The 21,274-nt window shown below is 52.3% G+C and overlaps 10 protein-coding genes across 10 annotated transcripts; 4 read left to right on the top strand and 6 right to left on the bottom strand.

The window, feature by feature from the left end:
- Window positions 1–227: 227 nt before the first annotated feature.
- On the top strand, window positions 228–997 carry ANOM_009687 (uncharacterized protein; the record flags this gene model as incomplete). Its single annotated transcript, XM_015554943.1, has 2 exons — window positions 228–890; window positions 944–997. 2 exons carry the CDS (start codon window positions 228–230, stop codon window positions 995–997), a joined length of 717 nt encoding a protein of 238 aa, XP_015401899.1.
- A 2,399-nt stretch (window positions 998–3,396) lies between these two features.
- ANOM_009686 (putative MFS peptide transporter) lies at window positions 3,397–5,516 on the top strand (the record flags this gene model as incomplete). The annotated part of the gene is made up of 7 exons (XM_015554942.1): window positions 3,397–3,646; window positions 3,695–3,808; window positions 3,874–4,096; window positions 4,152–4,523; window positions 4,578–4,732; window positions 4,782–5,213; window positions 5,269–5,516. 7 exons carry the CDS (start codon window positions 3,397–3,399, stop codon window positions 5,514–5,516), a joined length of 1,794 nt encoding a protein of 597 aa, XP_015401898.1.
- Window positions 5,517–5,975: 459 nt separating this feature from the next.
- On the bottom strand, window positions 5,976–6,972 carry ANOM_009685 (HIG1 domain-containing protein; the record flags this gene model as incomplete). The annotated part of the gene is made up of 2 exons (XM_015554941.1): window positions 5,976–6,711; window positions 6,812–6,972. Coding segments are annotated over 2 exons (822 nt in total), but the record flags the coding sequence as incomplete, so codon positions are not given.
- A 464-nt stretch (window positions 6,973–7,436) lies between these two features.
- Window positions 7,437–8,969, bottom strand: ANOM_009684 (transcription factor SPN1; the record flags this gene model as incomplete). The annotated part of the gene is made up of 4 exons (XM_015554940.1): window positions 7,437–7,760; window positions 7,825–8,303; window positions 8,359–8,441; window positions 8,498–8,969. The coding sequence occupies 4 exons, from the start codon at window positions 8,967–8,969 to the stop codon at window positions 7,514–7,516; spliced, it is 1,281 nt and encodes a 426-aa protein (XP_015401900.1). The 3' UTR covers window positions 7,437–7,513.
- Window positions 8,970–9,393: 424 nt separating this feature from the next.
- On the top strand, window positions 9,394–10,059 carry ANOM_009683 (uncharacterized protein; the record flags this gene model as incomplete). The annotated part of the gene is made up of 4 exons (XM_015554939.1): window positions 9,394–9,473; window positions 9,557–9,588; window positions 9,659–9,725; window positions 9,785–10,059. Coding segments are annotated over 4 exons (246 nt in total), but the record flags the coding sequence as incomplete, so codon positions are not given.
- Window positions 9,877–11,725, bottom strand: ANOM_009682 (putative nucleoporin; the record flags this gene model as incomplete). The annotated part of the gene is made up of 3 exons (XM_015554938.1): window positions 9,877–10,252; window positions 10,306–10,961; window positions 11,020–11,725. The coding sequence occupies 3 exons, from the start codon at window positions 11,723–11,725 to the stop codon at window positions 10,145–10,147; spliced, it is 1,470 nt and encodes a 489-aa protein (XP_015401902.1). The 3' UTR covers window positions 9,877–10,144.
- A 481-nt stretch (window positions 11,726–12,206) lies between these two features.
- Window positions 12,207–13,234, top strand: ANOM_009681 (coiled-coil-helix-coiled-coil-helix domain-containing protein; the record flags this gene model as incomplete). Its single annotated transcript, XM_015554937.1, has 4 exons — window positions 12,207–12,343; window positions 12,440–12,667; window positions 12,756–12,888; window positions 12,953–13,234. 4 exons carry the CDS (start codon window positions 12,207–12,209, stop codon window positions 13,049–13,051), a joined length of 597 nt encoding a protein of 198 aa, XP_015401905.1. The 3' UTR covers window positions 13,052–13,234.
- Window positions 13,235–13,383: 149 nt separating this feature from the next.
- ANOM_009680 (acyl-CoA-binding domain-containing protein) lies at window positions 13,384–14,698 on the bottom strand (the record flags this gene model as incomplete). Its single annotated transcript, XM_015554936.1, has 4 exons — window positions 13,384–14,281; window positions 14,344–14,416; window positions 14,479–14,592; window positions 14,683–14,698. The coding sequence occupies 4 exons, from the start codon at window positions 14,696–14,698 to the stop codon at window positions 13,384–13,386; spliced, it is 1,101 nt and encodes a 366-aa protein (XP_015401904.1).
- An 898-nt stretch (window positions 14,699–15,596) lies between these two features.
- Window positions 15,597–17,303, bottom strand: ANOM_009679 (putative GABA permease; the record flags this gene model as incomplete). Its single annotated transcript, XM_015554935.1, has 3 exons — window positions 15,597–16,503; window positions 16,570–17,130; window positions 17,200–17,303. 3 exons carry the CDS (start codon window positions 17,301–17,303, stop codon window positions 15,597–15,599), a joined length of 1,572 nt encoding a protein of 523 aa, XP_015401896.1.
- Window positions 17,304–19,297: 1,994 nt separating this feature from the next.
- Window positions 19,298–21,193, bottom strand: ANOM_009678 (uncharacterized protein; the record flags this gene model as incomplete). The annotated part of the gene is made up of 1 exon (XM_015554934.1): window positions 19,298–21,193. One exon carries the CDS (start codon window positions 21,191–21,193, stop codon window positions 19,298–19,300), a length of 1,896 nt encoding a protein of 631 aa, XP_015401897.1.
- Window positions 21,194–21,274: the final 81 nt, after the last annotated feature.

Genomic DNA, 21,274 nt, shown 5'->3' with positions numbered 1-21,274 from the left:
GGTCAGACAAGAGCTGCTCTGATTGGTGGACCCCTTCCAAGCCGGATGGGGTAAATACCTTTCTACCACCTATGAAGTCATCGGGAGGCGCCGGGCTGTGCGCGAGTGATTTATGGGCTTATCACGTCCAACTCTACGCTTGATTATAAACAAAGCTGCCTTCCCCGCAATCGCATCACCTCACAACACAGGGCAGTCCAATTCCCCCTTCAACCGCCAACAGCATAATGTCCACCACATACGTACTGCCACCCCTGCAAGCTCCGTTGGCTACCGGATGCTCTTCCCGGATTCGCAGAGTTCTCAAAGCTCCCCAGCGCCCGATCGCTCTTCGGAGAGAATATATCACTGAAGTCAAATCCCTCCTCACATTTAGACCCCAGGGGGACCCAAAATCTGCCATTGGTTATAGCATCCACGACGATGACGGCATAGTCCTGTTCACAGCCTCCGGTCGGAAATTCAACGATCGACCCTGCCGGGAATTCAGAGATGACTCGGGGCTCCCTTTATTCGAGATCTATAGAAAGTCCTTCAGGAACTCCTGGTCCATCTCGCTGCCGGGGAGTAGTAGTGCGAAAATAGCCACTGTTAGCCCGCGACGAACATCTGGTATGTCTGGTTGGGGGGACTTCACCATCACCTTCGACAACGCAGCGGCCTTCGAATCCAAGCGGAAGGAGGATAAGGAGCTCTCCCTAGAGGTCCAAAGTCGCGGGAATGTTCTAGCATTATATGATATTGTGGATGGTGATAGGAAAGTAGCAGAAGTGCGCGAGAGTATACAGCACAATGAGAAGTTGGCCTTGATGAAGCGCTTTCCTAGTTCTAAGCATGGCTATCGACCAGTCCTGGATATCATTATAACTGCGCACGTCGATCAATCACTAGTATGTGATTAGCCCAAACTTAGCATTGACAAATCAGCTGACTGTGTTTCTAGATTGCGGCTGTTGCAGTTATTATATCCGACACAGTTTTCTCTGCGAATGTTTGATCAATGACTTTATGACAACGGGAATTGGAGACAACAATAACTCTGTGGAACTTCCTCCTTAATGTATGGGTGCTACTGCCTTAAGGAGTCCGAACAATCGTGCGTACAAGGCGGTTACACCACCTGCTATCTACTCAATGCCTCCTGCCCAACGTGGCAGGGCTCGTTAACCGTGATGACCTGGATTTACTGATGATTTGTCATATCTACTACTATCTAAGTACGTTGGTTAGCTCCGTCTGTAACTTTCCTATCATTTGCCTACCCGAATGAGAGTTACTGCGTGAGACGAATGTAAATAGTTACTCACTAAATGAATAATGACTGATATGACCAGCACGCTGCTCAAGGCTGTCGGCTTTTTATCTTGATATGAGCCACGGTGTTATGCTTACTTAGGCTGACCATTATACAGCGGAAGTTTCGAAGAGTGTCGTGGATGCATGACGCCGTCACCCCCGTCAAGGCTGATGGTAGTTTGAAGCGCATCATACCAGCTTACACCGTGGCCAATCTCTGCTGCAATTGGGTGCCAACACCACGGGTGCAAATATACGCCAAGATACTGTGTTATGCCTCTTTGTCTGGGAAGTTTACTGGACCATAGAGACAGGTGATCATTTATTTCACACATCGCCTAGCAACCTCGATATTACACCTTAAACAGGAGAGCGTGTAAAGAATCGATCCCTCTTATGTCTAGTTTTAGGCATAGTATAGACGTGTGACGCTACAACACAGATATATATGGAATTGAAAGCGAGGGAACAAAGAAGTACAAGAAATGCCATCAGTAGGGTACCTTCAAGATAGCCGGGAGCACCGGTGGCGTGAAGGTTGCCAGACTTGTTTTCTTGGTTCAAGTTACCGCTAGTTTGGTTTTCTTTATTTATATATCTTCCTAGTATACTGTTGATACTACTCCATAGTGGCACCTACTGTAACCTAACTATGCTTACTAGTGGTTAATTATCCAATCGGACAATATTGCTAATACGCTAGTCACTTAAGGTAACGTTGATTAGCCTCCAGTTTTCGAAGTTTGCTGTCGTCTGTATTAAAGCTGTGCTCAAGTCGAACCATGGGTATGATGTGTTCTTCTATTGGCTCACTTGAATGTTTTCTTGTGCCTCCCCCCTCTACAGATATCTATATATACCATTCCAAGTGATATTACTGGTTTCAGAGCATTAGTAACTTCCTCAGGGACTGTCAGACGGCAGTTGTATTGGCTCAGCAAATAGTTGCCATCGAGGGTCTCCCAAATTCAACTGGTATTAAGCTTCTTGTATCATGCTATGTAACAACTTAGGTGCGTGACATATTGCTCTGCTGTAATGGGAAATATGTCTTCTGGTTCTCGAGAATGTCTTCATCTGTATCTAGAAACATCTTTTCCAAGGCTGTTCGGAATGGATTTGGCTGAAAAAACGCAGGTGATCAGTCCACGGGTCAGGATGAGTAGGATCATTCACTGATATGCCCCCAAATCAATCTGATTGACCGCTTTTCTCACTGTGTCACCTTGGCTCTTGGGAGGCCAACGATGCTGGTGCATATTTGCACCTGCAATGTCTATCTATGGGGTCAACTTAATGATCAACGCAAGATGGCTAGATAAGAACTTCCCTATACTTTCAAAGTCCTTTCTCCTTTCACTCTGGGATCATGAACCTTCTCAAAGGAGGCCTGATATTCAGAGAAACCTGGCACTTGTATGAGTACTCAGCCACAAACATCCCTAAGAGTGCAGAGAAACATGAGACTAATCATAATTCAAGTACTGACTAGAGCAGCAGCGAGCACCCGTCTCTGGGTCCCCACTCACCAAGCGGTGGCGTTTGCGTTACCTTCAACCACTTAAACAAAGAATGCAACCCAACTGTCAGGTCACGGGTGGTCCTGGTATCTATTCTCAATGGCCACAGCATTCTATCGGATGAAAGACCAGACCGTATACCAATCTCAGGTATGACACAAGAGAGGTCAAGAAATCCCGTCCAAGGCTATTCGTAGAAGGGACGGCACACTGACTGAGACCTGGAGTTGGAATATTTTTCTCCAATCAAATACAAGATGTTCACCCGGTGAGAGTGAATATCTTCCTATCTGGGTATATCAAAGCATATGACGAACAAGCATGAGGTTGGCTGCCATCTTCCCCAGGCACCCGACCCATTCCTCTATACTTCTTCAACTCCCTTCACCTTTTCCTCTTGTGTTTTATCCGACCCTCATCCGCCCAAAGCTTCCCCTCTCTAACTCTTGAGCCTCTTCCTCTAGTCTTAGTTCTAGAGAAGCCCCTCGCTTGGCAAGACCTTTCTCATCCCATTTTATACCACCCCTCCTGAAGAGTCTTCATCCTCTACTCAGTCTTATCTATCTGTGCTGTTGCAACTATGAGTGACCCCATTAGTCGGGGAAACCTCGATACAGAGGCACATGAGATACTCAAAGCCCCTCTCCCAAAGCAAGAGACTATAGTGGTATCGGCGGCTCCCTCTCCACATGATGATGGCTGTGCAGCCCCCACTGAACAGGAAATGGACTCTCTCCGTCGCGTCGCTGGAAGGGTCCGATGGACTGCATACACCATCGCCTTTGTTGAGCTGTGCGAACGGTTCTCCTACTATGGGACCACTGCTGTTTGTATGTAGTCTTTTCAGTCGCACGGGATATGACAATGACCCTCTCCAGTTGTCAACTTTATCCAACAGCCTCTTCCACCCAGCTCGAGCACTGGCGCCGGTCATGCAGGACAGTCGGGAGCTCTAGGCATGGGCCAGAGAGTCTCCACGGGCCTAACTACTCGTGAGCCCCCTCCCCAGGTTGCAAAGCCCCAAGAGATGCATAAAAAAAAGATCTGACATGCGAAGTGAATGCTTTCTGGTGTTACGTGACGCCGATTGTTGGTGCTTGGGTGGCCGACGAGTTCTGGGGCCGCCTGAAGACCATCCAAGTTGCCATTGCCTTTGCCATGGTTGGACATATTGTGTTGATCATCGCGGCTCTTCCTCAGGTGATTGTGCATCCCAGCGGTGCGTTGGGTTGCTTCATAGTCGGTCTAATACTCTTCGGAATTGGCGTGGGTGGTTTCAAGTATAGACACGCTGGTCTTTCCTGGTTGTTGATTCATTTACTAACAAATCAATAGATCGAACATTGCTCCCCTAATCGCCGAACAGCACAAGGAAACCCGACACTATATCAAAACTGTTCCAAAAACTGGGGAACGTGTTATCGTGGACCCCGCTCAGACAATCACCCGGATTTTCTTGTACTTCTACTTCATGATCAACGTTGGCTCCTTGCTTGGACAGATTGTCATGGTGTACGCAGAGAAATATGTTGGATTCTGGCTCTCGTTTGTCCTTCCCACCATCATGTTCGCCCTCTGTCCACTCGTGCTTTATGTCTGCCGCAAGAATTACGAGGTCACTCCCCCAACTGGGTCAGTGGTGGGGAAGGTGTTCAAGCTCTGGGCATTCGCGCTCAAGGGCAGGTGGTCTTGGAATCCTATCAGATTGTTAGTGCAAACTCTTCACGCCACTGACCAGCTTAGTTGACACCTTGCAAACAGTGTCCAGAACTGTCGAGCGAACGACTTGTGGGAGAACGTAAAGCCCAGCAAAGTCCAGAGGAAGCCGGTGTGGATGACATTTGACGACAAATGGGTAGACGAGGTACGCAGAGCCATCAAGGCATGCGCGGTCTTCCTCTGGTATCCTCTCTACTGTAAGTATCTGGGCCAAGGTTTCTAGACACTTCCATCTAACAAGGCTAGGGCTGGCCTACGGACAAATGACCAACAATCTCACCTCTCAAGCGGCCATCATGGAGCTTCATGGCGTCCCAAATGATATCATCATGAACCTGAACCCGCTGACATTAATTATCTTCATACCCATCATGGACCAGTTTGTCTATCCTGGAATCCAGCGATTGGGCTTCCAGTTTACCCCTCTGAAGCGGATGTACGCAGGCTACATGCTCGCCGCTCTATCCATGGTATCAGCCACCGTGATACAGCACTATATCTATAAAATGGGTGAATGTGGCGAGTATCCGGGCGAGAAGAGCTGCAAGACTCCTGCGCCCATCAACGTCTGGGTGCAAGCTGTACCGTACATCTTGATTGCTTTTTCAGAGATCTTCACCTCGATCACTGGATACGAGTATGCATTCACCAAGGCGCCGAAGAATATGAAGAGCTTAGGTATGTTCTATATATCCATTGTTTACTGCATCTACTAATATAAATATAACCATAGTACAATCTATTTACCTCTTTATGAATGCCATTTCGTCTGCAATCCAACAAGGTCTGACTCCTCTATCTACCGATCCCCTCCTAGTGTGGAACTATGGGTTCGTCGCTGTTCTTGCCTTCATCGGGGGCAATCTCTTTTGGATCACGCATCGCAAGCTGGACAAGGAAGAGGACGAGCTCAACAGACTCGAGGCGTCTTCCTACCTGGGCCGTGGACCACGCGCTCAAAATGAGAAAACCGATATCTAGCAATAGCAAGAATTTGCCTACGGAGTACGGAGTCAAGGTACGGTGTTCAACGCAGAGGTGCTCAATATGCATTGTGAAGTGAGACGATATGTTGTTCGATAACGGGACATGTCAGTGCACCGGTATGCACATAACAGATTGAAGAGAAACAAGATGATTATTTGACATTCCAGGAGCTCACATCGTAAACAGACATGACGAGACATCAATTGTAGAGGAGATTCATAGAATACAGTACAACCAGTGTACACACAGCCGCTGCAGCACCATGTGAGCTACCCAGCAGAGAAACAACCACAATGGAACGCCCTGCGCCACCCACGCAAGAAAAAAAGGAAATCACGAAGAAAGGATCTATAAACCCAAAACAAAAGACTTTTCAGTCCCCGCAAAGCAATGAAGAACCACCAAAACGCTTCAACCAAAGACAGAAAGAAGAAGTAAGCAAGTAACACAAGATCACTGCTGCTCCTTCTTCTCCTCCGACTTGACCTCCTTGGCCTGCTGCTGCTGCTGCTGGCCCTCCTTATGCAACTCAGGGTGCTCCCAAACACTCTGATGCTTCTTCTTCAACCTATCCTCCTCAGCAGCAACCATATCCTTCCACAGATCACCCTCGCCCTGACCCTGCTCCTGCGCAGGGAGCTCCTCAACAACATGACCCTGCTTAGCGCTCTCCTCCTCCAACCTCTTCTTCAAGATCCCCTTGCCCTTCTTCTGATCACTGATCTCAAACGCCGCACTAGCAACCAAGACCGCGAGCGTCAATCCCTGGGCGTAGACACGAGCCTGGACGATCTTCTGCTGGCCACTGAGATACGGGTTGCGGCCGACAAGCACAAAGCTCCCGATCATGGACGCCACCCACGTCGCCGTCACAATGGTGTACTTCTCCTTGCGGGCCCACGCCAGCGACCGCTCCATAAAGCTCATGCCCTGCAGCGACTCCTCGCGCAGCCGCTGCTCCCGGTTCTGGTACCATTGCTGGTCGGCGTTGCGCTCGGCTTCGAAGTTCCGCGATGAGTTGTCGGCCGCGATGATTCCGACGAACGTACCCGACGACGTCACCAGGAAGGCTTTCATGGGCAGCGTCAGGTTGCGGATTGTGTGGTACCGGCGTGAGGCGGCCAGGACGCCGGCGTATCCGCCGATTAGGCCCAGAACGGTGCCGATTGTGCCGCCTTTGAGGACTGCTCTGTTTTTTGAGTTTGGTTAGTTGGTGTTTTGGTGGGGGGAGTTTGGGAGGGATTGGGGGAGTTGGGATGAGTTGTATGGCGTTGAGGGGGTGGGCTAACCTGTAGTGAGCGTCTTCTTCTTCCTTGGTGAGGAGCTTCATGGTGTGTGTTTGTGTTTGTATTTGTGAGCGATGTATTAATGACAATTATATATGTGTGGTATCTGGAAATTCTTCAATCGAAGAAATGGAAGGTGTTCTGCAAAAACGGTATGGGAATCGAGGAGGAGGAGCTATGGCACCGGCGAGGATTTAAATAGCGAAGCGCACGAAAAAGAACTGACTCGGCGATTGAGCAAAGGCCGTGACGTACCGATGAATAACAATTTAGGTGTTCGGGGTCTGCCGGACAAAGCTCGGAAGCCATGGGTGGTACAGCGGGCTAAACTCTTTACGGGCACATGACGCCACACTTCTCGCGCGAGAAGAAATCGGCCTGAGTCAGCCGTTGCGGGTAATTTGGCGCCTTTCCGGATGGCATGATTGGCAGGTTACTCCTACCGACTCCGGTATAGACTTCCCGGAGAATATTCTTTCCATCGTTTGTGAAAGTATTGTATTGTTTGTTTCTAGACTAATGATTTAACAATCCCATGACGCCAGCACCCGAACCGTAGGTAACAACTTTGCGAGATAATCGGATAAAAACATAAGAAAATGCGATCGGCAAGACGAGGAGAAAAAATGAAGAAAGAAAACAGATATGGGAGTAACCATGCATTCGACATGTGGCAACAAGAATATGAATGAAAACGAATCAACCCTATCGACGCGATCCCTTCGACGCCGCAATCTGTCGTGCACGCATCTTTCGGAATCGATCCTCTCCACTGGCACCCAGTGGCCGTGCGAACTTGCTCTCCTGCACCATCGTCGGGCGAGGCACGACGGTATAGCTGGTATGTGTGATCTCGGCGCGGGCACGGTTCGCCAGACGAGGAGGAAGCAGTTCGCGAGCGCGCGCTTCTGCCGCAGTAGCCTGGGCCGATTGCGTAGTCCGTTGGACTTTTCTAGACAATCTAGTTAGTTTCTGATGCAGGTCAAGCAAACTTGGGGGGGTGTTGGAAGACATACCGAGGGTCGAATTCCGCTTCCTGGTAGACTCGTTTGGAGTAATCATCGCTGCGCTGGAGGATGGGGCGCGTCCATTCAGCAAGCAAACGCTCGGCCATACGCTTGATGCCAGCTTCGGGGCGTTTGCTCCGGGTGTAGAACACAATCACCTTGCCGATTCCACTAGCAACAAGCGCCTCCTTGTTGATCGGAAGCTTACCTAGCGCGGTCATCAAATCACGCTGGATATTGTAGGCCGGCAGCGAGCCGTCATCCAAAGGCTCCAGGAAGAACTTGACCGCCTCAAGCAGGTTGATTTCCGGGTCAACCAGACTGTTCACATATTGGTTGCGATTGAGTAGAGAAACCACCTCAGGCAGCATCTTCAACTTATGCATAGCGGGCTTGCCCTCCCGACGGCTGATGGCGTCCATCTGAGCAGCATGGGTCATGCGCTTGCGCATATCCTCAATCTCGGCATCGGCCATTTGTTCCAGGTCCTATCAATACCAATTAGCATCCAGCCACACAGTAGACATCAAACATCCAACATACAATCCCATCAGCCTTGCGAAAGCGCCTCTTAGTAGGTTTCTTCAGCGCCTCATCCATAGCACGATCCAAAGCCCTGCGACGGCCTACTCCAGTTAGCCCCACCGAGAAAGGAAAAAAGGTAAAAAAGAACAGAACATACGAGTAGCAGGATCCAACGTCTCATCATCCTCGGGGGTAGGCTCCCTCCTCTTCCTCTCCCTCTTCTTCGCCTTGGCCTCACCCTCATCACCAGCCTCCTCCAAGTCCCTCATCCTGCGACTCTTCTTCTCCCTGCGTCCCTCCCGCTTGCGCGTCGACCGTTCCCCATCCTCAGTCCTCTTCCGCTTATGTCGCCCAATCAGCTTCAGATTATCCTCGTCAATCGCCAACTGCGGCCGATCCTCGACGTCGACATTTTCAGGGTCAAAGTCCTCGAACTGCGCCTCGTCGACCTCCGACAGAATCGACTCGTCATCGGACCCGATATCCTTCTCATCTGCTGCGTCCTCGTCCGCAACCTCGTCGCCAGCGGATGCCTCCTCGACGGCTTGGGGCTCGTCATCGCCGGCGCCGGGAGTAGGCGCTTGAACGGGGTCTTCGTCGACTGGCTTGATCTCAGGGCTGGCAGACATGTTGGCTCAGTCTGTGTGGGGCGTGTAAGGCGTGTATGTTTCCGTAGAAAGTGAAGCAAGTCGATAGCGCCAGGCGCTCGCTCCGTTGCTATTGCGACGGGAGAAACTGATATCGTGTTGAGAGACTGATTGGTGTATCCTCCTTCGTCTTTCACTTTCTGTCCTAGATACTATCGGAGGCAATCTAAAACCGACAAGAAGGTAAAACCAAAACCAAAAGCAAGTAAGTAAGTAAGTAAGATGGATAAAAGAAAAGAAACCCAAATCTGGCGCTCACTAGTAACACTGACGACGGTTAAGTAAGTTGCAATGACCGCAGAAATTCCGCCTCCGCTGCTGGTCCGTGCGCTGGCAGAATCGTAGCCTCTTGCTTGAACTCCATCGTAACATAGCGTACCTTAACTTTCCTAGTCTTCAACCCAAGTCCGCTGTTGTCATTGTCTGCACGTTGCCGGTTCGCCTTTTCTTACATTTACCCTTTTTAGTACAAGATGTTCGCTCCCGGTATGTTTATCCTGTGGTCTTTTTTTTATTGGGAAGTTTTTCTTCGGGATGGTTGGGCTAATGCTGTGTTTCTGTCGGTTTAGGTCAGGAAACGCTCTCGAAGGAGCAGATTAGAGTATGCAGCTTTGCTTGCTTGGTTTTGTAATCATGGTGAATTGAATATGTATGCTGATGATAGGGTACAGGCTGGTGAGCAGGAGGCTCAGCAGACTATCCGCTCTGCCATTACCGGTGGTATCCTTCTGTATCTCTGTGAGTTGTTTCCTTCTTTCCATATTGCTGGGGAAAATAGATGAAGCTGACAGGTGCAGCTCCCTTCGCTATCGATTTCGTCAAGAAGTTCCTTTAAGCGGCCGATAATTCGTACGGTCTACGTTATGACGGGGATTCATTAGACGGCGTCACTTTGTCTGTTTGTTTGCTCGTGCCTAGCTAACGGCAGAGATGTATTATTATTGTACATTCGGGTTATCATTGCGGAAAATATAGAATGAAGATGGGGAAATGACAAAGTGTCGGTTTTTAGGGTTTTTCTTCTTCTTATCTAAGGGGTCCCGAATCGGATGAATTGCAGATGACCAGCTCCTATAACTCCTTGCTCCCGGACATTCAACCTAAGCCATGTATTCCCCCCGAGTGTCAAGATCAATCGTAGCGTAGCGAGCACAAGGCTAGTGATCTACCCGGCCTTGGAGCTTCTCTGCCTCGTCGAAGTCTTTCCTCACGGACTCCAGTTCCTTCTGCAGGTGCTTGATCTGGGTATGGTAGTCATCCAATATCTGGCTGCTGTTAGTAGGGGTCAAAACAGGGTCATCGGAGGCTTGGTGCCTACCTTCTTAGCAGTCTTCATAGTCTGTTCGTCCAGCTCGTCATCCGCCTGGGCAGCTGCACTCGGGCCAGCCTTCTCCATCTCCAGCTGCAGGCGTTTCGAGTGTTCCTGGATCGCCAGCATTCGAGCCCAGATCTCTTCTTCGCGTCCGTTCAAGGAGGGGTCGAAGACGGAGCGTTCCAGCAGGGCGAGTTTCTTCTTCAGCTCCTCCTCGGCGTCGTCCATCGCGTAGCCCCGGTTGCGGAGGACCTGGGTCTTGGCCGCAAGTGCCAGGCACCGTTTGCTCAATACGAGGTGCTTCCGCCGGCAGTCGGCTATCCTGACGGAGATCTTAAGGTCGTGACGGGAGAGCAATTCGGTGAGGCAGTTGTTGATCTCGTGAAGGCGGGTTTGCATCATTGTAAGGAAGTCCTTCTGTCTCTGGGCTCTCTTGCCCAGCTCGAAGAAGCCCCTCACAATAACAGGCACATAGCCTGGCGCGGGCCTCTTGCGCAACGCTTCCTCCCACTTCGATTCGTCATCGTCCGGACCGGGTTGGTAGAAAGGTGCCGCCTCCTCGCCGACATGGTTATACAAGTATGCTCGGAACGGAGAATTACGGCTGGCGGTATCCCACTTATCCTTGACGATCGCGATCTGTGTCGGAACGGTGCGATGTACTACGAGAATCAGCGCAATCCATCCATCTTCAACAATAATCAAACAAGCAAGACTAACCTCCAGTGACCGCGCGACCAGGCGACCAAAGGCTCGACCCGGGCTGTTGCACCGACTGGCCCAATTGAGGCTGTTGTTGCTGCTGCTGGCCCTGCTGTTGTTGGCCTAGTAGGGTTCCTCCAAACATACTCTGTTGTTGCTGCGGTTGCTGCTGTGTCTGACCCAATCCTCCGAAAAGACCGCCGCCCTGTTGCGGCGCTTGTTGCTGCTGTGTCGTCTGTCCCAGTGTGCCTCCAAACAGACTGCCCTGGGGCTTCTGCTGACCCAGCGCACCTCCGAACAATCCACCACCCGACTGTTGCTGCTGCGGCTGCTGTTGCTGTGTCGACTGGCCCAATCCCCCAAAGAGACCACCGGCGGGTTTCTGCTGAGCGGCAGTATTCCCGAAAAGTCCGCCCGTCTGCGGTTGATTCTGTGTCGTAGTGTTGCCGAAAAGACCACCGCTCTGCTGAGGCTGGGATGTCGCCGCCGACGCACCGAACAACCCACCACCAGCAGCAGGAGCACCCCCTGTCGCGCCCTGGTTCTGTGTCTGTCCAAAGAGACCGCCGCCGCTCTGCTGCGCTCCCGTTCCGGCGGTATTCGAGCCAAACAGGCTTCCTCCCGTGGCAGCGCCGCCAAAGGGGCTGGGCTTATTCGCGGTCGTCGATGACCCAAACAGTCCGCCGGACTGCTGGGTCTGAGTCTGATTTCCAAAGAGAGACATTACGGTACGTAGCGGAGTGCGAAGTCGGGGAAACGTGCGAGTAAAAATGGCGTGTGCAAATATCAACACTCAAAAGTAAATAAAATGAAAATAAAAAAAAAAAAAAAATACCAAAGCTCCGCACCAAGCGGCGTCGTTCTTGCAGATGGGAAAGTTCGGTCGACAGAGAATCGCAGATTGTCACCGTCCTGCGCGTATGCAAACTCAGTGTCGGTCCGAGATCTCAGCACCGCACGCTGCAGCAAAGCAGCAACTTCGTAGAGGGTCGGGGGTGCAGAACCACTGCAATTGAAACAGGCTACTTCCTTCACTGTACTCGTTCACTTGTGTCGGGAGCTGGTTTGTTTTTCGCCGTGTCACGTGAGACAGCTGTAGCAACAAGTTTCTTTCGCGCCTAAGGCAGGCATAGTATGACCGCCCTCGGATGCGGGATCAGACACGCCTCAGGCAGACATATTACATAACTGAGCTCAACGGACCAATGACAGACGAGCAAAAACCGACCTCCAAACTCCAGCATCACCCGGACTCGTCCATCCACGGCCCTCCTCTCTATACGGTCTCCCAATTCCCCAATTCACGCTTACGACCTGACAAAATGGCGGCCCGAGAACCTCAGTATGTTTCTCCCTGCGGCCACGGTCCCAATTGACTACCGCTGCCGGTGTTTGCCGTGTCCAATCGAGCGAGACGCTAATGCGGTTTCCATGATAGGTTCAACCAACAGGTCCTGGTGGACACCACGCCCATGCCGGCGGACATTCCCAGTGTCCAGGAAATCGGCGCAACCTCGGCACCCCTGACCAGTGCGGCGTACTTCATCGGCGACAAGTGCAAGGCTTTCAATGATGACTACATGAAGTGCAAGCAGGATGCCAACGGCAGGGGGGAGTTCGATTGTCTGAAGGAGGGCCGGAAGGTGACGAGATGTGCTGCTTCTGTGTATGTGTCTTCCTTCTCTGCGGGTGCTGTTCGCAGGGCTCCGGGGGGAAGTGGTGTGGTGAGAGGGTCAGTGGCTAACTGCATGCAGTATCAAAGATATCAACACCCACTGCCTGAAACAATTCACCGCGCACTGGGAGTGTCTGGAGAACAACAACCACCATCTGTGGGAATGCCGGAAGCCCGAGCTGGAGCTGAATAAGTGTGTTTTTGACAAGCTGGTTTGTCTCCCGTGCTGAGTAGCAGTTCTGTGGTCGGTGGTTTTGGCTAATCAATTCATTGCAGGGCCTCAAGAAGACAATCCCCGGTGCCCCCGAGGGCCAGACCCCGGTCCATCTGCGTCCCAAGCAGATTTATGCTCAGTTCCCTGGTCCTCAGTATTAGGTTTTGTTTTATGTCTGTCTGGTCTGGTCTGGTTTGTGGACTGTTTGTATGTGTACATATTAGCATAGGAATTGAGTGTCCTGGTTTCTCGGTCTAGTGTCGTGTCTACATCTTCGATCTGGTATTAGAAGGACTTGAGTTTATTTGGCAATTGCAACGCGACTTCTATGCTAGAATACAGTGAAGCCTTGACTCTAACCAACACCAATCCAACCTCCTGACATTAACATGGCATGACAAAAGAAATCACAGCGAAAGAAAGACAAGGGAATCTAATCAGGATATATGAAGAAGAATATGTACTCGAAGAAAAAAAACAAACAACAGCCAAACTAAGGGCATTTATGTACCTTGGACATCCGTCGAAGCCCTTTCAACTTCAACAACCGCGTCTTCACCTCGGCCCACCCGACCTTGAGCTTGTTCTCCAGCCGTCGGTCTCCGCGAATGCGCATCCAGATCAACAGCATCCCCAGAATGGCCAGGTCCCAGATGACCTGGCGGAGCGTGACCCAGACGAGCCATTTCAGCCACGCCCAGAGGCTATTCCGCCGCCGATGGGCCACGGCGCGGGCTTCCATCTGCTCCCGAACCGCGGCAATCTCAGCGGTCATGTTCGTCAAGGCCTGCTCGACTCTGCGCCGCCACCGCCGAGGATCGACATCCGGGGGTTTCTTGGGGCCGGTGCGCCCACGACCGCGTCGTACGGCCTCATCGGCGTCCAGCTCACTCCCCTCCTCGGGGCCATTGTTATACGAGCCATCGTCATGGTCATGATCGTCATCATCTTCGTCAAGATTATCCTGCGCCTCCGCATACTCCTCATCCTCGTCATCGTCCTCCTGCACCGGGACCCCACGGGACCCGTGCCGCTGAAACACCTCCTCCGGCTGACTCACGGGACTCAGCACGCGTAGCCGCGAGTCACCGCCGCGCGCCGTAGCCACCATATGCTCATAGTCAGGGCGAGCCAAGCGACCCCCGATGCTCCCATAGCTAGGCTGGGACAGCGACAAGGGCGGAGCAACGGCCTGCACGGGACTACTACTGGACGCCGACGACGCGGAGGTATTGATCTTGACCTGGTCCCAGACGAACTCGAGCTCGGAAACCAGCTCGCGGGCCTCGGGCGTCTGCGACGCATAGCGGTGCATGGTCTCGATGAGCGTGGAGATGTATCGACGTTTGGCCTCGGTGCGGGATAATCCACGTTGCGCGAACCATGCATCCCTGTTTTTTTTCCCTCTCCCTTTCAGTATTGACCCCGGAAATCAAATGGGGGAGAAACCTACCACTTCTCGCACTCCGCATACACATCCGCCGTGTTCCCGACCGGTCGGTCCATCACCCCCTCCACGTCGCCCTCTGTTTTCCCCCTGTCCGTCAGTATATCTCCTCTCCGAGACAGTATCGGGGTAGATCCATACCCATGCTTTGTTTGTACAGGCCATAGAGCTTCAATCGCTCCGAGGCCGGCGGCCGGGCGGTGCCGGTACGGGGGATGCGTTTAACGGTGTTGAGGGCGTGGACGAAGACTCGATCTGTAAATTTTAACCATAAATATCAATTCACCTTAAACCAAAATATAAAAAACAACAATCAATCGAATAAAAAGAAAAAGAGAGACATACCCACAGAATCCGACATGGTGCTATGTTAAGTAAGTTGCTCGCTTCATCAGAGCACAAGGATCTCAGGCACAGATAAGCACCGTCATGGATAACGATAAAACGGCCGATGTTTCCCCCCAAGAACTCTCACCAAACGAGCGTGTGAAAAGAGCCAAAAAAACAAAAGAAATCCCACACCCATAAACCAAATAATATACACGCAACCCGAAAAGTAACCCCAACAAATACAAACAGTCAGGACAAGGCGACGAGAAGGAAAAAACTTGGGGGCGTGCCCGACGTTTACAAGCTTTCCCCGGATTTCCGGCCAGCCACAACCAGAAGGCGAATTGAGCGAGGTTGGTTGCGCTGTGTCGCGTTCAATTCGGAAGGAATGTTTGGAATTGTGCTTCTTGCGCTCCCCCTTTTTTGGCTCTTGTTTGGACGTTTCCTGTGAGGGCGAAATAGGGAGTGAGGAAGTGGAAGTAGTTAGTTAGTTCGTAGTTAGTTAGTAGTAGATCGGTGGTGGTGCTCGAACCCTTTGACTGGCTGGTTGATTTGGCGTGGGTGGAAAAGTAACCGCGGCTCTCGGAGGCTGGCGCAGTGACATGACTGTGATCGTTCAGTCCCTCGAATTGTTGTACTGCGGTGCCCCAGCGGATACTTATCGATCAGGCCATATCTTTGTTATATCTCTATTTTTACATATTCTCGTTTTGACAGGACTACAATTGATTTCTGTATATTCTCATGTTCATAGCACGGGTTGGGTGTATTATAACTTGAGTTGATTGTATTTATTTACTTCCCAACAAAATAGACTCCTCGTATGTACATGTGAAAGACCAAAAAAAAAAAAACACCGAGCAATACCTAAATAATTCCATCGATCGTAATTCCAAATAAGACAAGGGGGGAAAGAAGAGAAGAGCCAATCACTTCTTTTCATTAAGGGTCGCATCGTCCGGATAGGCATTTTCGGCATCAACAGCCTTGCCGGGGATCACGTCGGCCACGTCTTCGCTCGTGACAGGTGGGCCCGTGAAATGCTTCCTCGCATACACGACATACCAAGTGATACTAATCGCTGCGAAGCCCGCGAACACGACGCTGGCGTAGTTCATGCTCGACGCATCGACCGGTAGCGACACGGGCATGCAGAAGAGCACCACGGCCAGCACAATCCAGCAGACGGTGACGATGTTGATGGCGTATCCGAAGCGGCCCAGGGAGAAGGTCGATTCCTTGACGGCCTGGCGCCCGCGGATTACGTTGATGAGGATGGGGACGCCGTAGGAGGTGGAGAGGCAGATGGTGGCGACGCCCGTGAAGGAGTTGAAGGCGGCCGTGGATCCGAAGAAGATCAGGCCGAGGAGGCAGTCGATGACGGTGGAAAGGAGGATGGCGTACACAGGCACGTCGAGGCGGTCGTTAACCTTGCGCCAGATGCGGAAGCCGGGGATGGCGCCGTCGCGGGCGAAGGCGTAGGTGCATCGACTGGCAGCGGTGAGGGCCCCGATTCCTGCGAACATGAGGATGCCCAGGATCAAGAAGAGAAGACCGAATCCGCCGGCGGCGGACCCGGTGACGGTTTTGAAGACCAGGCCGATGGGCTGGCCGCTGGCGACGTTGAGCAGGGTCTTGACGTCGGGCAGGACGAAGAGGATCGGGACTAAGTAGACGACGCCGGTGATGCCAGCGGCGACGACCGAGAGGACGATCGCTTTCGGGACCTCGCGGTGTGGGTTCTGCACCTCTTCACACATGGCGGCCACCATGCCATACCCCGTTAAGGTATATGCCGCCTGAAGGAGGCCGACGAAGAAGGCCCATCCCGATGGCCTGCGAGGTCGTCAGTCGGACTTCGAAAATCCAGAAACAAAACAAAGAAAGGGGAGAAAGCCTTACCATCCGCTCTGCGACGCATCATAATGGCCAAAGACATATGCACCGTCGTGGCGATGGTCCGCCATGGTCAGGAGGGTAATCAAGATGATCACCACGCTCGCTGCAGTCCAGAAGATGCACACTTTGTTGATGATGTCCAGCCATCGGGAAAAGAAGATGTTGACCATCGCGCAGACCCAAATCACTGCCCAGAACATGAGGATGGTCTGCCAGGCATTGGCCACGAAATCCTCGTTCCACAGCGAGATGGCACTCAGAATCAGCTGTCCTCCGGAGAAGGTAATGCTCAGGGTGACCGTCCAGTTTCCCACGAGGGTCAGCCAGCCATCCACAAACGACATCATCGGGGCCCATTCCTTCGTTGACAGCATGGCGCTCCAGTAGTAGACGCCGCCGGCGGTCGGGTACACGGCGCAGATTTCGGCGAGGGAGGCGGCGATACCAATGGAGATGATTGTGACGAGGACCCAGCCCCAGATGATGCTCACGCATTGGCCGTCGGTGAGGGTGATGTACAGGGTGGTGCTGAGACCGAAGGGTGCGGCCATGATGGCGAAGGAGCTGAGAAATGGTGTTAGTTGTCATTGAGTAGAGAGCAACACCTTCAGAGTAGCGCAGGGTACTACATACAGACCGAGGATACTCAACATGCTCAGGTTGCGAGGCAATTCACTCTTGTAGCCCATCCGGGCCAACGCCGCATCGGCGTTGGCATCGGCGGAGCCTTGACGCATGACTGGAGGAAATTAAGAGCTCAAAGACACGGGGCAGATATGAAAGGAATCCAGAGTCATCCCGACAAGATCAATAGAGTTAAAGATATCGCAGTAGGGTAGTAGTTAGACCAGCTCCTACTAGCACAGCTACCTTCACTCCCCAGGCTAAGGCCGGGGAGCGGAGGCATATAAGTAGTCGTCCGGATAGCATCCATGACCGATGCCCATCACCAAGAGTCCGGGGTACGACACGAGACCAGGAACCTAGAGCAACTCCACTTGGGGTCTTGGATTGTCCCCTCACGAGCCTAAAACTGGTTGGATCGACTGATAAGCCAATCCGGTGTCGGACTAGCGATGGGCGGTCCGAGACCGCGCTGATAACCGTGGGATTTATAAAGCGTTCTGCACGAGGTTATCATTAGACCTACTAAGCCCTATCCTTTGTGCTTATCATGGCTGGGCGGAGGGCCGCATAGCCAGATACTACCCTGGCGGATAGGCAGCAGAAGAAAGTCTCCTTCTTTCCCGTTCTCTTGTTTGCCTATTGACATCTCGACTAGATAACAGGTCAGAGCAACTTAACCCCCAACGTTAGACCCGAACGTCAAACGGGTGTGTACAATACATGTAGTAGGTACCTTGGTTTGCCGCTGAACTGCATGACATGCTGCGGAATGTAAAACGCCTCCGTCTGCAAGGCGAACGGAAACTTAAATTGACATCGTGAACCCTAGCATCAAGCTGTGGCCACTACGTAAGGTCTGGACCAAAGTGACGTCTGATGGTAAAGAGCATAGCTGTTGCGCCGTTTCCTCGTATTCAGGAGAAAGCTAAGGAGCCAGCGTCCTGTGGTCCATGCGGTGGAGTGCAACCCAACGGAACCACTCTTTGCCCTCCCGAAATGCGGGGGATTCAAAAGGATGTTCAACAAATGGTCCGCCACTGCTTATCTGTCTTTTCTTTATGCTAACTCGATCGGTCTATTTCTACGACTCCCTCCCATCGGGCACACGGTGTGAGATATTTCTAACATTCCATTCACAGCTATCATTCCAACATACATATATCTGCGAGTGTCACTCAGAAAGTGACGGCTGCCACATCCGTTAACCGTCCTGTCCACAGTTCTCCCTCGCGAGAACAGAGCCGTCCATCAGTGCATGGGTCACGGTCGGGGCAAAGACAAGGATGAGCGCCAGGAAAGAAGAGAAGAAAAGGTGGAGGGTGTCTGGAAACGAGAGGAATGGGAGGGAACCGTTGAGGGATATGAAAACAATCCGAGCGTGGTGAAACACTGGGAAATCGGGGGGTATCAAACAAAAGGGGCATGAACGTGTATATGATTATGGAAACAGGACTTGCTCGGGAATTTTGGAATTATGGCTTTTTTCTTTTTTTGGCTTCTCTTGAATCTCTAACATACGTGAAGGTCCGCAGTCCAGGGCGAAAGTAGGCCCAGTATCTTCGATGGAAAGTCGAAGTCCCGAAATCCCACAAGGGGAAGTAGAGGGGGAGCGGACAGGGACAAAATAAACATAAACAGAGGGGGGAAAGTGAGGAAGGGAGAGAGGGAGGAAGGAGGGGAAATGAAGGGAGGTATCGTCGACCACAGGCCGGGCGGGTCTTCTTGGGCGGGTGGTGGGCCAGTCTGGGCATCAACAACGGCCTTGCCACCTGGCGAGCGCTTCCCACCGCCACTTTGCAAGCATTCGCGACCTCCGTTAGCCTGTACATCGGCTGCCTTCACCGTCAAGTAGGAGATAAATAGATAATATGACCACGGCCTCGTCGCAAGGCCTTAGCTGAGTCGTAACCAGCCAGCTATCGTCAAAACTCCGTCGTGGTAAAAATAAGATCCAAGGGGGTCACAAAAGATGAAAATCAGAAATGAAAACACAAAAGCTAAAAACGCCCAATCATGCAGTCGTCAATCAAATCGTTACATGGAGATGATGCTGTTATACCGGTATGCAAGTACACACACACAAAGTCGAGGAGGGTGGCCCGATTCAAGGACTAAGAACGTTGCAAAGATCGTCCGTGGCGTCCATTCCAAACCCAGCCATGTCGACAGAGTGCAAAGAACCGGGACCTCGACCCAAGGAGATGTCAGATGAGGCATAGTCGTGCTTCAACCGCTCGTGAGGTCCAAAAAACGGCCGAGTTTCTTCGTTGGGCGTGTTTCCATCGCCTGCAGCCCAGGGGCCATGCTGCCAGAACCGTGTGTTGGCCTGCTGGTCGCCAAAGAGGTCATGATGGTCGTGATGCGTTTCTGGTCCGTGGGCGTTGAAATCGTTCGGTGATTGGAAGCGCAGGTGCGTCCGGCTGAAACTGGAGCACGGAGAGTCCGCGTGGAGCGGGAAATCCAGACCTGACAATGGCATGTCCTCGACGGTTGTTATGTCTATCGTGGGATTCTCGGTTTGCTGGGCTAGTGCCGATGCGAGTCGGAAGTTCGAAGCGGAGCTCTGACGGCTGTGACTTGTGGACCGCTCGATAGCCCGTTGTACAAAACTGCCACAGGTCTTCAGAATCTTTTCCTGGTCCTCCGGGGAGAGACTGGCGAAGTAGTCGTTGGCCAGCGATGGTTTAGGGAGCTCCGGCTCGGATGGAGTCAGCCCGAACGTCTTCTGGGCATACTCGGTAAAACCAGAAGGCATGTCGTACGGGGACTGATAGACGGTCGGCGACTGTTCACGCTGCTGCTCCAGGTACGCAAACTTGCGAGGCAATTTGACAGCTGCAACACCGCCCTTGTGGGCACTCTCCTGCTTATTATTTTCCGTCTCCTTCTTCTGAAGCACATCGAGCCGATCGCGGTGACTGACAAGGGAGAACCGGAGCATCTGCAACAACCGGGTCACCTCTTCGGAACGCATATTGAGTGGCTGCAAGGGTAACAAGGTTCCGTCCGGGGCGCGAGGTTGGACCCGTTGTTGGGCCATGGCGAGTTCCAGCTTCTCGAGACCACTGGGCGGCGGCACGGAGCCCATGGGACCCAGAAGCGTCTCAACGACTAGCTCCGGGCTGACAATCGTATACCCGGCGAAGACATTGGCATGGTCGGTGATCTGGGCCAGGCGGCGACGAGCAATAAGCTCCCGGACATTGGCAAAGGTATTCGCGGGGAGATGGTGGCTGTGCTGCTGCTGCTGCTGCTGTTGTTGTTGTTGCGGACTGCGTTGCTGCTGAGACAGTTGGTGTGATTGATGATGAGTCTTGGCGATCTGAGGGTACGGAGCATGGCGGGCAGATTGAGTGGGCAGGGAGCGATAGGCTGACGGCATCGCAGTACTAGCAGGAGGAGCAGCAGAGGAAGGAGTGCGAGGAGGAGGGGCAAGAGTCGGTCGCTGCAGGAGGGAAGGGCGGGAGGCAGCAGCGGCGGCGGTGGCGGTGGCAGCAGCACCAGCAGGTGAAAGGTGATGAGGAGGGGCAGCAGCATACTGAGGAAGATGGCGGTGGGGGTAAGAGGGGAGCCGGGCCATCACGGCGCCAAGGGACTTCACGCTGTCCAGGAAATTCGACCGCGGGTTGTGGACGGGCACGCTAGGGTTGTGCGTATATTGTGCCCTACATTCGGTCGATGACTGGCCCAAATAATACCAGACCTGGTCACCTTTGTTCAAGTTGACCTGCACTGGTGGTGGGGCAAAGCGGTGATTAGTCGTGTCGACCGTCTCGAACTCGGCCCACTGATACGGAGATCGCCCATCGCCAAATGGATTGCCAACCACCGGCAGGGCCGATTCCAACTCTTTCCGTCCCTCGGGTTTTCGGGCTAAGTGGGCAGGGAGTGGTTTTGTTCCTGGTGCCAGAGGCGAGAAGTTGCTCCGCCGTACCACAAGCATCCACCGGTACGGTAACTCAATTACATCTCTAATCATTGAACCAGGGGTCAGCGTCATGATTTCCAAATCAGGAAAATTCTAAACACCACAGCAAAACAAGTATGTGTGTGTGCCAAAAGTGAGAGGGAAAAAAAAAAT

Source organism: Aspergillus nomiae (assembly GCF_001204775.2).
Source record: "Aspergillus nomiae NRRL 13137 chromosome Unknown contig00512, whole genome shotgun sequence".
In the NCBI taxonomy this organism is placed as follows: Eukaryota; Fungi; Ascomycota; class Eurotiomycetes; order Eurotiales; family Aspergillaceae; genus Aspergillus; species Aspergillus nomiae.
Note: the sequence above shows the minus strand (reverse complement) of the source record. Positions and strands in the feature narration are given on the sequence as shown.